Source organism: Sarcophilus harrisii, chromosome 2, assembly GCF_902635505.1.
Source record: "Sarcophilus harrisii chromosome 2, mSarHar1.11, whole genome shotgun sequence".
NCBI lineage: Eukaryota > Metazoa > Chordata > Mammalia > Dasyuromorphia > Dasyuridae > Sarcophilus > Sarcophilus harrisii.
The window spans coordinates 417,634,914-417,651,848 of NC_045427.1; the positions used below are offsets into that span (position 1 = coordinate 417,634,914).

The window sequence follows — 16,935 nt, forward strand, 5'->3', positions numbered from 1 at the left end:
CCACCAGAAACTTTTTATCATGGCCTTTTCATCTGCCATAAAGTAACTATATGTTTATGTGAGCTCTTTAAGGGCAGAGGGCAGGGACAAGACTTTGCTGGGGACATAGAACATGCTAAATAAATATTCTTCCAGATACATTGTCCACCCTACCATCTGAATTATTGTAAGAGTCTCATCACCAAAGTCCCTCTCTAACCTGTGCCACGTGGTACAGCAGAAAAGCACAGGACTTGAGTTAAAATCCCAGCTCTATCATTTTATCTTTGTGATCTTGGGGAAGCCACTTAACTTTCATGACGAAGTTTCTCATCAGTAAAATAAGGTTGAGGCGACTTATAAGGTCCCATCTAAACCTATGGTCTTACCATCTTCTGAAAACAGGTGTCTCATTCTGCTCAGAAATATCCAATGGTTCCCCTGTGCTTACAGGAAACGGACAAAATGCTTTAGTACGCATGGCATTCTAGGCCCTCCACAACGGGGTCCCAAACTGCCTACTTTCTCCCCATTGTTCCCCTCCTCACACGTCACTGCAGCAAAACTGCCCTCTGCCCCTCTTCTTTCCAGTTCCTGCCGGTGGAGCGCCTCTGCCCTGCTTCTGCCTTCTCAGACGAGTTCTGTAAGCATTTATGAAGCCTCGGCAGCGTGCAAAGCCCCTCGCCTAAGGCGCTCCCGGAGTACCAGGGCGGGGAGCACCTTCTGCGCTGACCAGGACTTCCGGAGAGTGCCAACCCCAGCCTCCCGTCCCGGACAGGGCTCAAAGCCCGACTAGTTTGTGGAGGCAGCGTTCCGTGGTCTGACCAGGCGGATGACTTCCTGCTCCTCGGACATTTTGTAAGGACGGTTTTTACGGGGGCTCTCCCGATCCGGTTACTGGCGTTCATTAGGGCCTAGACCCCCTCCCTAACTCTTTTCTGCGGGTTGGAAGTCCTACTCATGCTTTACTTAACCCCAAAGCTGCTTTCCTGACTCTGGCCACCCTCCCTTCTCTTTACGTGTCCTTAGGACAAATTCGTTTGAGTCTCCTTCCGAATTACAGGGGTTTAGGCCCCAGGCTTTCTCTACTAGGCCGCTAGCGGAGTTAGCGGAGTGGACGGAATAATGAATGAATGGCTTGGGGCTGCAGCTTTCCCCACCCGAAGCCGCGCCAGCGAGGAGCCGCCCTACCAGGGGGCCCTTCGCGTGCTTTGCCTCCGCCTCCGGCTGGGCGAAGCCCACGTGGCTTCCCTGGCCCACTTCCGGCCGGAACCTTTGTGCTGTTGCCCGGGGATAGACGGCGCGGGGGGACCGGCGGACCTGGGAGAAGGGGGCGGGGCAGCCGCGGCAGTAGCGGCTGCAAGGAGGGCGGGCGCTGGAGGGGCCGGGCCAGGCCGGGGCGGGAAGAGGAGACCCGGGGCCTCCCTCCCTCCCTCCCTCCCTCCCAGTGCCACGGCCGCCCAGGATGTTCCCATCCCGGAGGAAGGTGGCCCAGCTCCCTTGGGGGGACAGTAGGTGAGCGCGCGAGAACCCGCCCCGCCCTCGCTCGGGCTACGGTGCGGGACTGCTCGGCGGGCTCGGTCCCGCGGGCGCCTCTCGCTGCCGGTTCTCTGGCGGTTCTGTGTCTGCGCCCGTCAGATTCCGCCGCGGCTGCTCTGTCCCTCACAGACCCTCGCGCCCCCCTCGCGCCCTCCCCGCGCCCTCCCCGCGCCCTCCCCGCGCCCTCCCCGCGCCCCCCTCGCGCCCTCCCCGCGCCTGCCTTGTCTCCGAGCGCGGCGGACCGCGCGCGTCTGGGGATCGGTGCCTGCGCCTCCCTTCCGTTCCCCTCCGGGATCCCGGTCGGAGCCCGTCTCTGCCGATGCCTCCCTGCGCGGCGCCCCTGCGCGTCTGCCTTTGCCTCTTTGTACGCGATTCTCCCTCCTCTGCCTCCCGCCAAGCCCCCCCCTCTCCGTTCTGCCTCCGTGGCTTTTTTCTCTCCCCGGGCCCCCTTTCTCCTTGGTGGCTTTCCCGCGTGTCTGTGGATTGCGTCTGGCTACTCTTTGGGCGCGTCGTGCTTCCCACTCGCTTTTTAAGGGCAGACTCGGGCCTAACGAGCACCTGGGTCTTTTGACTTGGGCGCAGAAAAATCTATAGGGATCCGCCACCGCCTTTGGGTGTGACCCAGGCCATCCGCAACTTCAGCTTGATTGGGCTTTCCCAGAGTATATTTCTTACCGTTTGCCCTCTGTGTGGGCACTTAAAGCTGAGGGCGCCTTGCAGCAAACGCCAAGGGGCGCAGGGACTAGGGGACCCCAGGCTCTCCGGCCTCACTCTGGAGCCTGCCAGGCCTCTGCAGCCCTAAGGAAAGGAGGTCTGTAGGACCCCGAGTCTTCAGCACAGGGAGGGACACGGGAACGTTCTACTTTTGCCTTCCACTTCCCTGGACGTGCAGGGAAGCCTGCACATTTGGGCCTGTCAAAAGGCTGGAACAGTTGCTCTTGCTCATAGACTCAGGTGATGGAGGAACTTGTCCGTTTTTTCAGCTGCAAAATGACAGGGTTAGATTGGATGATTTATAGAGGCCTTGGTAGTTCTCACAGTCTCTGAACTCAAGCCCTCAGTGAGGGAAGTACTCCCAAAGTTTATGGTCCTAGAACTGGGGATATACAGTAGGAGGAGTGGCTCTGCAGTAAGTGTTTTAGATTTCCTGGGATACGAGAGCTGTGCTCTGTATAACAGCTGCTTGCTTGCTTCTTTCCGCCCAAAGGGGGGGAAGGCTTCTATGTTCCTCTCCTCTCTCCCCTCACTGCCCCCAGAAAGAGCTTCCAGTGCTGAGGAGATTGTCTAGAAGTTCCAACCTTCCTAGGCAACATTCAGGACCTGCACTTGCTCCTCCCTGTAGGAGGCCAGCTCAGCATGATGGTAGGGGGTAAGTCAGTGCCTCTTCCCCGGGGCCATTGCTTGGCCTTTCCCTAGATTGCATGTGGCCACCTCACTATTTGCTTCAGGGGCTGCAGGTTTCCACATAGTCAGCTGTATCTTTAGGGAGGATTTTCAGTTATTTTGGCTTATAAAAGAGGACACATCTAATTAAAAACAATTCTGCATTGCCATTTTTATCTTAAAGTTGACTGGCATTGTGTTTTAGATCCTTGGATTTGAAGTCAGAAAAGCCTGGGTTCAGATTCTGTCTCCAGTCCTTATTAGTTGTGTAAATCTGGGCAAGTCACATAATCTCTGACCTTCAGCTCCTCTTACTTAAACAGAGATGGTGATAGTGTGTACACGATAGGGTTGTTTTGAGAATAAATGAGATAATGCATGTAAAGTACATTACAACATGACTTTTAGAGCAGTGTTTTGTATAATTTCACCCAGTCTTTTCAATGGAAGTTGTGTGGGGGGAGGAAGGGGAAGAATCTGGAACTATAACATTTAAAAAACAAATGTAAGAAAATGTTTTACATGTAATTGAGAAAAATAAAAACTATTAAAATGTAAAGTATGTCACAACTTTAAAGCATTATATAAATGAGATTTTTAATTATGTATTGAAGTGGGAGTAGCAGGGAGTACCACCTTTGTCCCTGAAAAATCTGTCAATCACCAAATCTTAATGTTAAGTTCTAATTATATGTATATATTACTATTCTGGGTACCTAGTAGGGTAAGAATAGGGTAGAAATGGGATATGAGAAGAATAAGGCACTGTGGTATAGTGGAAAGAACATTCAATCTAGAGGGAAGAAGACCTTGGTTTGAAATCTAGCTCTTCTACTTGGTCTCTGTGTGACCTTGGACAAGTCTCTTTACCTGCTCTGGACCTCAGTTTTCTTATCTGTAAGATCCCTTCCAGCTCTAAATTTTATGATTCAATCTCTGACAAGCAATTTATAAGCTGTCTCTTGGAAGAGACACATCAAACAATAAGAGAATTATTATTATGCTCCTAATCCTACAAGGAAAATTTAATTAAATTTAGATTTGTCCCAGTATTTTAGTTTGTCTATTCTGTATTCTAATATTGTATGTTCTGACCCTTAGAATCCAAAAATTATTTTTTTTTAAAGAAAAGCAAAATAAGAGTTGAATAACAGTTTCCTCCCTATTGTTCATTATCATCCCATCCACTCCAAGCAGTGACCTCACACCTTCCTTGTCCATATTGTTCCCCCCTAGTCTTAATTTGTTTTGAACTTTAAAGCTCTGGATAATGTTCTTATAGAATCCTACTAACATTTTTATTTTCATACATCACCTTGTCTTAACTCTTTTTTTTGTTGTTGTTGTTTTGTTTTTTTTTGGTCTTAATACAAAAATTCCTCATGTATCTATAGTATAGATTTTAGGATTATGTAAATGTAGTATTCTTATCCTCTTGGGCTGAATTGCTCACCCCAATCTGCCCTCATGTTTGTAGTAATTCCGGAGTGCCCATAGATGGCCACCTTCTGGTCTTGTTGCTCTCCTGTTGGATACATCCACTCCTCTTTTCCTATACTGATGAAGTACTGACAAGGTATAATTCACAATAACCCTTAACAAGGGATTGGGAAAGGCATATTGTAGTGATGAACAATTCCCTTAAACTAGAGAACTGTCAGGCTTTTCAAATGTTCAAGTAGCAGGGAATTTTGCTTTGTTCAGGAACCTCCCAATCTTTTTTTTTAGTAAAGCAGTAGGCATCTAGTGGCTCAATCAATAGTACAATAGTTCTCAGGTCAGGAAGCCCCGAGTTCAAATTCTGACTCAGGCACTTATTAGTTTTGTGACTTTGAACAAGGCACTTAATTAATTTCTGTTTGCCTCAGTTTATTCCGCTGTAAAAAGGAAATTTCACTTACTTTGCAGGATTGTTGTGAGGCTCAAATGAGATACTATTTGTTAAAAAAAAAAATTTGTTTAGCATAGTGCCTGACACTTAGTAGGTACTATACAAATATTTATTTCCTTTCCTCCCCCAAAGCAAAGCTCACAGTAAAACTTATCAGGTTGGTTCTCTGGACAGTGCAGAAAATCCCAGCAAGTTCTTTATTCGACAGAATTCTTTGTAGTAGATTGTGCTTTCAGCTATTCAAACCTATTCTCATGGCAAATCATTCTCCTTTCTCTCCTCTTCCCTTTTACCATCTCAACTCAAGGTTGGAAATAGAGAGCAAACCCCTGCAGTTTCACCTTTTTCAAGCTATCAGTGATGCAGGCCAGCAGCCACAACCCAAAATGGAGCAGAGCCCAACTCAGCCAGCTCCCAGGGAGAGTTTACTTTAGCAAAGCCATAGAACAGTGCCTCCCTTCAACTTGAAGACTTTCAGCAAGGCAGCTGAAGCCTTCCTGTCAGCTAATTCACCTACCTGCTTCTTAGCTCAGTTCCTTACAGTACAGTTGGCTCCTTTCAATATTCGTACAGACTTCTTATCTGCCTCTGTTGCATCAAATCAACCTCCTGGTAGTCAGTGACTCCTTTTTCTCTTTGGACATACATGAAATTTGCCTTTCAGTCAATTCTGAATCCAGTAGTTCTTCTTTAATTATTCCATAGTCTCCAAACAGTAATTTGACTTACTATTTTTTGAGTTTGAATCTTCTAAACTTTAAAAACAGCCACCTCTACATGAACTCTGTGACCTCAGGCATTTCTCTGCCCTCAAGTAGATTGTCTCTTCACACAATTATCTGAGTCTTATCTGTTCCTCAGAACAATCTGCATTTCTTCATGTTTGTCTTAAAACTATATTTCTTCAAACTTGGATTTGTTCAGTTTTTCTTTTTATTTATTTATTTTATTTAATAGCCTTTTATTTACAGGTTATATGTATGGGTAACTTTACAGCATTGACAATTGCCAAACCTCTTGTTCCAATTTTTCACCTCTTACCCCCCACCCCCCTCCCCCAGATGGCAGGATGACCAGTAGATGTTAAATATATTAAAATATAAATTAGATACACAATAAGTATACATGACCAAACCGTTATTTTGCTGAACAAAAAGAATCAGACTCTGAAATATTGTACAATTAGCTTGTGAAGGAAATAAAAAATGCAGGTGGGCATAAATATAGGGATTGGGAATTCAATGTAATGATTTTTAGTCATCTCCCAGAGTTCTTTCTCTGGGCGTAGCTGGTTCAGTTCATTACTGCTCCATTGGAAATGATTTGGTTGATCTCATTGCTGAGGATGGCCAGGTCCATCAGAACTGGTCATCATATAGTATCGTTGTTGAAGTATATAATGATCTCCTGGTCCTGCTCATTTTACTCAGCATCAGTTCGTGTAAGTCTCTCCAGGCCTTTCTGAAATCATCCTGCTGTTCATTTCTTACAGAACAGTAATATTCCATAACATTCATATACCACAATTTATTCAGCCATTCTCCAACTGATGGACATCCACTCAGTTTCCAGTTTCTAGCCACTACAAAGAGGGCTGCCACAAACATTTGTGCACATACAGGTCCCTTTCCCTTCTTTATGATCTCTTTGGGATATAAGCCCAGTAGTAATTTGTTCAGTTTTTCATACACAAAACTATTTTTTTTTTTGCCTTTTTCTGACCGAAACTATTCATCTATAAAAGGAGAAGTACTGAAATAATGATGAGTGTTTTTGTCTACTTTCACCAAATTGTGTGTTTGTAGTGAGGGAAAAATAAAACATTGATTCATAATACATACAGAATTGGGTAGTTTAATTTAATGAACATATGACAAGGGTTCAATTCAGCAAACATTTATTAGGTACCCACTAAGCTTTGGAGACTGAAAAAAAGCAAAAAACAACAACAAGAAAACCCCCCAAAGCAGTCCTTAAGAGCTTGCAGCCCAATGGGGGATGGAACAATATGCATATTGTAATGGGCTGAGGTTTGAGCTGATGCACTGAGGTCCCAAGTACATGAGGCTAGATAGTAATTGGGCTATACTCTATTAATATACATGATTGGATAAAGAATGGTCCCTGCCCACTCTCCGTGCAAGTCCTGATGTGTTGTATAGGAAATGACGATTTTGGTGGGTGGAGGCAGAGAGAGAGCGAGGAAGACAAGTGGAGAGATTGGGCTGGGTTCGAGACTCCGAGCTGCTGGTTGTATGGCTGCTGGTCGAGCTAGCTTCTTGACTCAGCTGCACACATTGCTATCGCCGATTCTCTTCCACCTCCGATCCTTCTTCACTGAGAATAAAGACTGACGATTTTCCCCTAACCTGAATTCCTGTCTCGTGCTGATCTTAAAATACACGATCTTAACAGCATATCATTATATATAAAGCAAGTTATATACAGGATAAATAGGAAATAATTAATAAAGGGAAAACACTAGAATTAAGAGGGATTGATGAAGATTTCCTATAGAAGTGTGATTTCACTTGGGACTTACAAGATCATTCCAGGCACAAAGGACAGCCAGAAAAGATGCACAGAGCTAATAGAATAGCCAGTGTCACTGGTAAGGGGATAAGGTAGAAGAAGACTGGAAAGACAGAAGAGGTCTAGATTAGTTTATGAAGGACTTTAAAGGCCAAACAGAGCATTTTGTATTTGCTCCTTGAGACAAGTAGGAAGCTACTGAGCTTTCTTGAGCCCAGATCAGAACTGCAAATCACTTTAGTGGCTAAATGAAGGATAGGTTAGAGTCTGCAGAGACCTGAGACTGGCAGACCCCCAGCTATTACAGTAATCAAGGTGCCATCAGTGTGATGGCCCTCAGAAGAGGGAAACAAACATTTTTGGGAGATGATGCAAAGGTGAAATTGACAATTCTTGGCAACAGCTTGGATGTGGGGGCTGGAGATGGTAAGAGATAAAGAGGAATCCAAAATGAATCCTAGGTTGAAAGCTTGTGAGACTGGGAGGAGGATGTTTCTCTGCACAGAAACAGGGAAGGTAGGAGGGTTGGGAATTTAGGAGGAAAGAAAAGTTTTCTTTTGGATGTTTTAAGATGTGCACTGTACAGTCGGTTCAAGATGTCTGAAAGGCAATTGGAGATGTGAGATTGGAAGTCAGCCTAGAGATAGAGGAAGGAAAAGTAGATTTAGGAATCATCAGTATAAAGATGGTAATTAAATTAATGGAAGCTATAGCTTGTCAAGTGAGAAGCAGACAGAAAGAGAAGAGAGGAGGACCTAGAACAGTACCAGAGGGATCTGGTTGTGATCTGGAGCAAAAAACAGAGGAGTAGTCAAATGAGTGGGAGGAGAACCAGAAGACTTGGTATCTTGAAAACCTAGTGAAAAGACAATACCAATGAGGAGTGATCAAGTGTCAAAGGTCACATAAAGGTCAAGGAGAATGAGGATGAAGAAAAGTCCTTTGGATTTGGCAACTAGGAGTTCATTTAGTAAGTTTGAAGAGAGCTTCCTGTACAAAGCACTGTCCTGGACACAGGATTTGAGATAGATACAACAGAGACCCTGCTTTCAAGTTACTTGTAGTGGTATGAGGAAAGACACTCAAATAACAGTGATATAAGAGAGAGCCAAAAAAAGAGGTCAAAAGAATTTAAGGAGAGATTAGTCACTTTTAACTATAATCTGGTAAAGATTTTTGGAAAACTTTGAACAAAGGAACTTCAACAGATGGAGGGAGGTCTTGAGAAGCACAGAGATTGGAGAGTTTTAGATAAGAAGTAGTAAGAGTGAGAAATCGGTAATTTTCCTGGTTGGATAGAACTTAGAATTTAGCAAACTTAAAAATTATGTGTAGAAGAACAGAAGTGTGAAATAAGCCTGGAAGGTTGGAGCAACAATGTGGAAGGGTTTGAACCCCCTTTATTTTTTATTTGATAGACAATGAGAAACCACCTCAGGGTTTTAAATTGATTAGTGACATGATATTAGAAATACATCAAGTAGCTAGGATTGTAGAGAGAATACATGGGAAGCTGGGAAAACAATTTGGAAGTTATCATAGTAGTCTAATAGAGAACTAATGAGAGCTTGAACTAGGATGGTTGCTATGAGATAAGAAAGAAGGGGCCAGATAGAGTTGTTTTGGTAGCAGAATCAATAAGACTTGCCATCTGATTAAATGTAAGGGGTCGGGAAGAGTTAATCAAGACTAAACTTTAGAAGTTGGGAGATGGGTATTTTTAGGGAAACACCAAAGAGTTCAGTTTTGTGTTGAGTTTGTACTCAGTTCAGTATTGAATTTTGTAGAGGGCTGAAACTCGGTTGTCGATGTACTGAGGTCAGGACAGCTGAGCACTTGAGGCTAACTACCGATTGGACAATACTCTATGGGCATATGCTTGGAAAATGGCCCTTCCCACTATCCATGCTGGCTTGATGATTGGTGTATACAGAGGATTATTGGAGGGACTAGGGGGTGGAGTAAGACTAGCCAGAGTCACTTTGGCCATAGATGAGGAAGAAGGCGGTTGTGGATATCCTACTTCCATTCCCTTCACTTCTACCCCTAAAGACCAAGAATAAAGACCTAGGACTTTTGCTTATCCTGACTCCAGCTGATTCTAAGGTATCCTGGGTGCTAGCCCAGGCGTCACATTATTTGAATTGCCCAAAGGACCTCCAGGAAGTGATATTCAGCAGGCAGGTGTTAGAAGATGTGCCTATACTGTGGGGTTTCTAAGAACAAATGGCAAGATCATTTTTAGGTCAGAGAAGATCTCACTGAGGAAGGAGCACTTGAACTGGGCTTTGAAGGAGGGGGCATATTTTGATGAGTGGAAGAGCATTTTAGGCAGAAGTTATGAAAAACACTATGGAAGTGAGAGAGTGTGTGGCTAGCATAGTGTGAGGCAACAATGAAAAGGTAAATTGAGGCCACATCATGGAGAGATTTGAATCCTAATTTGAAGGGTTTGTTTCTTGGGCATTTGGGAATCCCTGAAGGTTTTTCACCAAGAGAATGATGACTCTGGCATTATGTATAGAATAGAGGGGAAGAAGAAAGATGAGAGGATGAGTAGGAGGCTATCATCATAATCTAAGCAAGACATAATAAAGGCCTGGACCATTTGAAGCCATGGAAAAAGATGAGCTAGATTTGAGAGACACTATTGAAGTAGAGTTCCTGATATAATAGGAATTCAGAGAAGAGAGAGCTCATTACGAACTGAAGTGTTTAGAAAAGATTGAATGGAAGAGGTTGTCTTAAAAGATAGATGGTATACTGGGCAAGAGCAAGAACATGAGCAAAGGTACTTGAAGCTGTTTTGCACTAACCTCCCAAAGCCTTCTGAGCAAGCGTGTGTTACCAAGGAGAGCTTGAGGCATTTTCCTGCAGGTGGTAATAGAGCAGGAAAACTGACAAGTAGTAGAGCTGATGTCCTGATGCATGAGGATGAAGAATCCTAGGCTGCTCCAGGCTTGGTAGGCTTCTATCCCTGATGTTCCATCCTCACCTCTTGAGCCCTGATTTCTTTTGCTTTGCCACTTCTTTCCTAACACTAGCCTTTACTCCTCCACCCCAGGTCTCTCCTGCCTCGGAAGTACAGTGTGTTCCAGCTATTCTTTGCATGCCTGTTCCTGGCCTTCCTCTCCTTGCTCTGGTTGCAGCTCAGTTGCTCAGGTGACATGAGTCAGGCAGGACAAGGGCAGGAGCTTGTCAGCCCTCCCAAGTCCTGCCCCTTTGAGCCTCCAGTCTCCGTGGAAGAGGAGCCCTCCTGGGGACCCCACCGCCTTGCAGTGTTGGTGCCATTCCGTGAACGCTTTGAGGAGCTCCTGGTCTTTGTGCCCCACATGCACCACTTCCTGAACAAGAAGAAGATCAGACACCATATCTTTGTGCTCAACCAAGTGGATCATTTCAGGTAGAGTGGAGAGGCTGGTATCTCTGCCCTGTGGTGGGGAAGGTGTGGGAGACAAAGGCAGAGGAAAGGACTTCCCAGGCTGACTTCACAGTTGCCTTCTGTTTCTAGCTACATGGCCTTCTTTTCCTCAGATTTTTCTCTGGGCTTCCGCTGTTCCCCAGGTCTGACATGGCTTAGGTCCTCACCAGGTACAGCTCTGCTCACCTTGGGCACCTTAACCTTGGGCAAGCTTCTTAGCCTGTCTGGGACTCAGTTTCTTCATTTGTAAAATAAATGGATTGGACTAGATTGTCTCATGGGCCTCTGCCTGGTATCAGTGTTCCCCTTATAGCTCTAAAGCCTATGTTACCACGAGCTTACTAGTTATATGACTTAACTGCCTTCAGCTGTTTTCTTCATCAATTTAAATAGAGATGATAAACCTTGGCCCACCTCTCTATTGGCAATATCAGAAGGATTAAATGAAACAATGAATGGAAAAGCATTCTGAAAACTATAAAATATTCTTATACAAATGATGCTTATAGTGTGCTCCCCAGTGCCCCTCCTTCCCCCAGTGAGTGCCCACTGGGTAACTGCTCACATGCCCTCCTGTCCCCTGGAAGGTTTAATCGAGCATCGCTGATCAATGTGGGCTTCCTGGAGAGTGGTAACAGCACTGACTACATAGCCATGCATGACGTGGACCTGCTGCCCCTCAATGAGGAGCTGGACTACAGCTTTCCTGAGGCGGGGCCCTTCCATGTGGCCTCCCCAGAGCTGCATCCTCTGTATCACTACAAGACCTATGTGGGTGGCATTCTGCTTCTCACCAAGCAGCACTACCAGTTGGTGAGGCCTGGGCCCTTCCCTGGGGAGGCAGGTGGGGAGATGAGAGGCATTCCCCTACGAGAAGCTGGCTGTGACACAGAGGGCCCTGGGAGGTGGGGGTCCCACTAGGCCAATTGGAGATTCCAGGTGTGTAGGGTTTTAAATACTCCTGCTAGTCTGGGAGTGGTGGGAAGGGAGACCAGGGTTTTGATCCGAAAAGTAAGGAAGATCAAGCTGAGTGATATCATCTTGTTTCTGTTAGTGCAACGGGATGTCCAATCGCTTCTGGGGCTGGGGCCGGGAAGATGATGAGTTTTATCGTCGCATTAAAGGAGCAGGTCTCCAGGTAATATTGGTCAAGTGCAGGCTCTTATTCCCAGGTCTGTATCTTCAGCAAAGTGCTGCTGGCTTGAGGCTTTGTATCTTCCCTCATCTAGCACATCCCTTCTTTCCTTAGAGATATCAGCATGGTTTAAAAAACAAACAAAAAAAGAAAAACAAAAACAAAAAAACAACTGGGGGACTAGGAATCACTTATATTGATGTGACTTTGGACAGATCACTTACATTTCTGAATCTCTGTTGGACTAGATCAAAGCTTCTTAAACTGTGGATCTGAATATGAGGGTCATGAAATTATTTTTTATTATTAGTAAATGTTTGATTTATACGCCTTTTTTCAAAAAAAGATTTTCTTGGCAAGGCAAATGGGGGTTAAGTGACGCCCAGGATCACAGTGTTAAGTGGTCAGATTTGAACTCCGGTCCTCCTGACTCTAGAGCTGGTGCTCTATCCACTGCACCACCTAGCTGCCCCTATGTACTTGGGGTCACATAAAAATGTCTCCGGTGGAAAGGGGTTATGAATGGAAAAGTTTAAGGAGCCCTGGACTAGATAATCTCTAAGGTCCTTCCTGGTTTCATTGTTCTCTTGGTCTTTGGTGGGTATCCCTGCTTTGCCCCTTCTCTGAACTTTTGTCCAACTGATTGAGTGAAATATAATTTAAGCAAAACGATTCAGTAATCAGAACAATAACTCCCATATCTCTGGATAATTTTCCTCACAATAATCCTATGGGGTAGCTAGTATTTTGATAATTCCATCTTAAAGATAAAGAAATCGGGCTCATGGAGGTTAGTTGAGTTGTCTGTATACCTCCCTTGCAAGTGGTAGACCTGTCCCTTGAAGCTAAGTCACAAGACCATAGAATTCAAAGCTAGGAAGGGCCTTTGCCAAGGACCTAATGAAGCATCCCAGTTGTAGAGATGAGACAACCAAGTTTCAGGCTGTGACCGCCCAAGGTCACTCAGTTCCTTTCATTGTCCACATTCAGTGCTCTTCATGACACTGCTGGATTCCAAGTCCATTGCTTTTCCTATTATGCTGGAGTCACGTCTATTGTCTAGGGCAGGGTTTCAAGAATGAGATTATGCAGAAGTGGGAGAAGGACCAAATTTGAAATTACTGTCTTGGTTTTCTCTAGCTATTTCGTCCCTCAGGAATCAAAACTGGGTATAAAACATTCCGCCACCTACATGATCCTGCCTGGCGAAAGAGAGACCAGAAACGCATTGCAGCTCAGAAGCAGGTATTCTGGGCTCCTGTAGAGGATTGATGATATTGGGTGGGGGAGGCAGCTGTCTGGAAGAGACCCCCAGCATGACCCAAGAGGGGACCAGATGATTTTCTGTGCCTTTTGTTTTACACTTAAAGCATAGAGACTCTTATAGCTGGAAGGGATCTTACAGAACATGTTGCCCAATCTCTTTCCTTCTCATTTTACAGATGAGAAACTGAGGCCCAGAAAGATCATTTGGCTTTTGAAGGTTTCAGAGATAGTAACTAGCAGAACCAGATTGTTAACCTAAGCCCACTGATTCCAAAGCTGGTATTTTCCCATTGTACCATTTGCAGACCCTCTTGGGCTCAAGAAGGAAATGGGTCTTTCCCCAGAGACTCACTGTCCTGGGAGAGTTGGGTGCCACCTTTGCACGGTTCCAGCATTTCAGACCCCTTGGGACACTTGGGGACTCCTGGTAGAGTTTCCTTTGATCCGGGTCAGGAATTTGAGCAACTCTTCTCTTTCCCCAGGAACAGTTCAAGCTGGACCGGGAAGGGGGGCTGAACAGTGTGCGCTACCATCTTGATTCTCGTACTCTGTTGTCAGTAGCTGGAGCACCCTGTACAATTCTTAACATTGCTCTGGACTGTGATGCAGCTGACACACCCTGGTGTGCATTCGACTGAGGGGCACATGACTGGCACCATCTCAGTCTGCGTGGGGGCATCTGACCCCAGGACAGCGTTGTTGCTGCTGGAGGGAGATCTTCAGTAGATGGGGCTGAAGCTACAGTATGCTTAGGACGCAGCACCCAGCTAGATGTGGCCCGGCTTCAAGGAGACGGAGATCAGAACCACCTTGGCCCAGCTATGTAGCTGTGCTTTTTCTGAAGACTGATAAGCCTGACATAAAGGTCAATGAGGACTCTTGGACCAGACACTTAGTTGTTATCCCTGCCCTATGGGCAGTAAGAAGAGATTGGACTTTGGAAAGAGGCTGGGATGCAGAATCTTGACTCTGGTTCCATGGGCTGGTTATACCTGGCCTTCTTTTCCCCAGCAGGAGGCTCTTTCTGCCTTTTGGCCTCTTTTGCCCTTGTGCCCAGTACAGGTACTTGCAATAGTAGGTGCTTAATAAACATTTGAGTTTGGGATTTTCAGCCTCATTTTCCTATTAACTCAGCGATCCTCCTGCTGGGGCTGTCCACAGGCTCCTTGGTTCTGGGAGACTTCTTGTGTCTTTGTTGGTGAAAAAACAGACTAAGGGAGTGAAAACATTGTGAGGAGAGAATTTAGGTTACCAGACTCAGGATATCCCCTCAAGTCAACGTGAACCTTCACTCTTTACCTTCGGTCCTGTTTATGTATGATGAGCTCTTCAGTCCTGAGCTTCTAAAGACATCCCGAAGACCAACACTGTCCTCTATCTGGGGGACGAAGGAGTCAGATGGAAAGTGCTACTGCTCTTCTGTCTCAGGTTGTCACCTTGTTAAGATGGGATGTCTAGCTAATTTCTTAAGAAAGGTAGTTGGTTGGCAATATAAGCAGATGCATCGTACACACTGCTCAGGCGCCCTTCTGGGCCAACTTGAACTGTTCCTGGAAAGAAAGAAGAATCATCAAACTCTTGAGCTGATTTCTTGGGTCAGAAGACCCTGTCCAGTAGCTTTCCAGGGTCCCAAGAATGAGAACCTGGCATCCTACAAGCCCCACCCTACCAGCCAGGATGATTAGATTCACTGGAGTGTGAATCCAAGCTCTGCTATTTAGTAGCTGTTTGAGCCTGGCCAAATCAGTTCACCTCTCTGAGACTCAGAGGTTTTCTCATCTTTGAAATGAGGGTGATAATACTTGCTCTGCCTACCTCACAAGATTTTTGTGGGAAAAAAAGCACTTTATTAAATTTTAGAGAATAGTTATTGTTATTATGTAGGTCCTGTCTGTTTTATACTCTATTTTATACTTTCTCAGCATTGATTACTGTATGAATGACAAAAGTATTTGAGGGAGTTTGTTTTACTCTGTTTTATCACAGTCGAGTACTATGGCTCAGGGCAGGGAAAATAGATTTCTTGGGATCTAGCATTTTGGTCATCGGGTAGCATTTATCAGTCAGTTTGTGGTGGATACAAAAAAATAGAGGATCCTCAGAGTTCTCCCATCTTTTCTGGGAAACCAGACTTAACACATGATGAACAATGAAGTCCCAGCCCAGTCCCAGATCCCAGACAGAATATTATATGATCATGTGCTGGGAAGGGGGAGAGAGGTATATCCAGTGAAGTGAAAGGGAAGAATGGATTAAAAATTAAAAGTTCACTTCCACACAACAGCTAGGTATTTTAAAGGCTTTGGGGGAAAATACAGAATTAGGTAAGATCTATGACTTACCCTTAAGAAGCGCCATAGTTTAGTGGGCAGGTAAGACATGGACACCAATAATAATAATATAACATTTATAGCACTTACTATATGCCAGTCACTGTAGCAAGCATTTTACAATTACTTAATCCTCACAACAATCTGGGGAGACAGGTGCTATTTTCTCCATTTTACAGATGAGGAAACCTAGGCAAGCAGAGATTTGCCTCAGATCACACATCTAGTAAGTGTCTGGTACAAATAATTGTAATTCAAAAGAAGGGGTCATTCTAGGCTAGAGGTGAGCAAAAGTGCAGGAACAGGAGTGAGCATGGTATTTTGAGGAAACAGCAAGGAGACTCCTTGTTAGAGCAGAGATTCATGCCAGATAGTTGGGCAATGAAGGGAGTTGACTAGAAGTCGGGAAATCTTTCAGTAGACTCTTGCAACAGTAGTAATAAATCCTAACTAGGGTGGAATCCCTGGGGATTGGAAGGAGGATACATGAAACATCACAAGTGAAAAATGGGCAGAATTCAAGGACAGATATGTATTTAGAAAATGAACGAAAAGAGACAAACTCAGGAAAAATTGAAGATATACTTGGGGAGAGGAGGGTGGACTACAGTTGGGCATGGGAAGAGAAGAAGGAGGCTCTGAAGGGAACAAGAAGACCCTTGGAAGTAGTTCATGAAGGAGGAGGAGGAGGGGGAAGTGATGTCATCATGGAGGTCAAGAAAGCAAAAGAGGGTCAGCAGTATTAATTGCTGTAGAAACATCAGAGAGGATGAAGACTTGGGAAAAGTCATTGATCTTATCTATTTAGGAGATCATGCATGAAAGCAGTTACAGGTGGGCAGTTGGAAGCAGGGATCAGATCAGAGATAAAACCACCAAGGGATTTTTTTTTAAAAAGGTGGAGCAGATAAATATTTTTAAGGGAAGTAGGAGTTTATAGAAAGCTGGAGAGTATGGGAAATGAATGATGGAAGGGATTTAAAAGCATTTACCAATACTATGTGTCAAGAACTATATTAGGTGCCTAGGATAAAAATACAAAAATCAAGACTGTTCCTGTCCTCAAGAAGCTTATTTCTTAATAGGGGAGGAAAGCTCATGTAGAAGAATGGTGTTCAGGAGAGGGGTCTTTTGGTTTAGGAAGTTATATGATAAGTAGAGTCATTAGAATAATTGATTGACAGGAATGGCATTATCAATTTGATTACTGTTCCCAAAGCAAGAAGTGGAAGCTGGTGAAGGGAAGGTATGATGAGGTGGTTTGGTGGGGAAATAGAGGTGTGATCTATTCACACAGGTAATTCTGGGAGTGAATGGAAATAATGGACTCCAGTGAGGAGTGAAGACCCCTTACATCCTTGGCAGGTGAAGGGGAAAAAGGTGGGTGCTAGCATAGTCTTTGAGGTCAAGGATGAAGCTCAGCAATGGCAGGGAGATGGTCCTGAGATCAAGGCCCCAA

The 16,935-nt window shown here is 44.9% G+C and overlaps 1 protein-coding gene across 2 annotated transcripts; it reads left to right on the forward strand.

Moving 5' to 3' along the window:
* Positions 1–757: 757 nt before the first annotated feature.
* On the forward strand, positions 758–14,979 carry B4GALT7 (beta-1,4-galactosyltransferase 7). Of its 2 annotated transcripts, none has more exons than XM_023506709.2 (6): positions 758–837; positions 10,389–10,727; positions 11,333–11,558; positions 11,800–11,883; positions 13,021–13,125; positions 13,629–14,979. In XM_023506709.2, exons 1-6 carry the CDS (start codon positions 812–814, stop codon positions 13,782–13,784), a joined length of 936 nt encoding a protein of 311 aa, XP_023362477.1. In that variant the 5' UTR covers positions 758–811; the 3' UTR covers positions 13,785–14,979. The 2 variants fall into 2 exon arrangements, with proteins under 2 accessions (XP_023362477.1, XP_031809633.1); XM_031953773.1 differs by lacking the exon at positions 758–837 and adding an exon at positions 1,318–1,494.
* The last annotated feature ends 1,956 nt before the right edge of the window (positions 14,980–16,935 follow it).

Excerpts from the sequence above, each read along its gene's own strand:
- B4GALT7 (XM_031953773.1), top strand. The coding sequence starts at position 1,445 with ATGTTCCCATCCCGGAGGAAGGTGGCCCAGCTCCCTTGGGGGGACAGT. Across the intron at positions 11,559-11,799 it reads CCAAGCAGCACTACCAGTTG|TGCAACGGGATGTCCAATCG; the intron begins GTGAGGCCTGGG and ends TGTTTCTGTTAG. Across the intron at positions 13,126-13,628 it reads GCATTGCAGCTCAGAAGCAG|GAACAGTTCAAGCTGGACCG; the intron begins GTATTCTGGGCT and ends CTCTTTCCCCAG.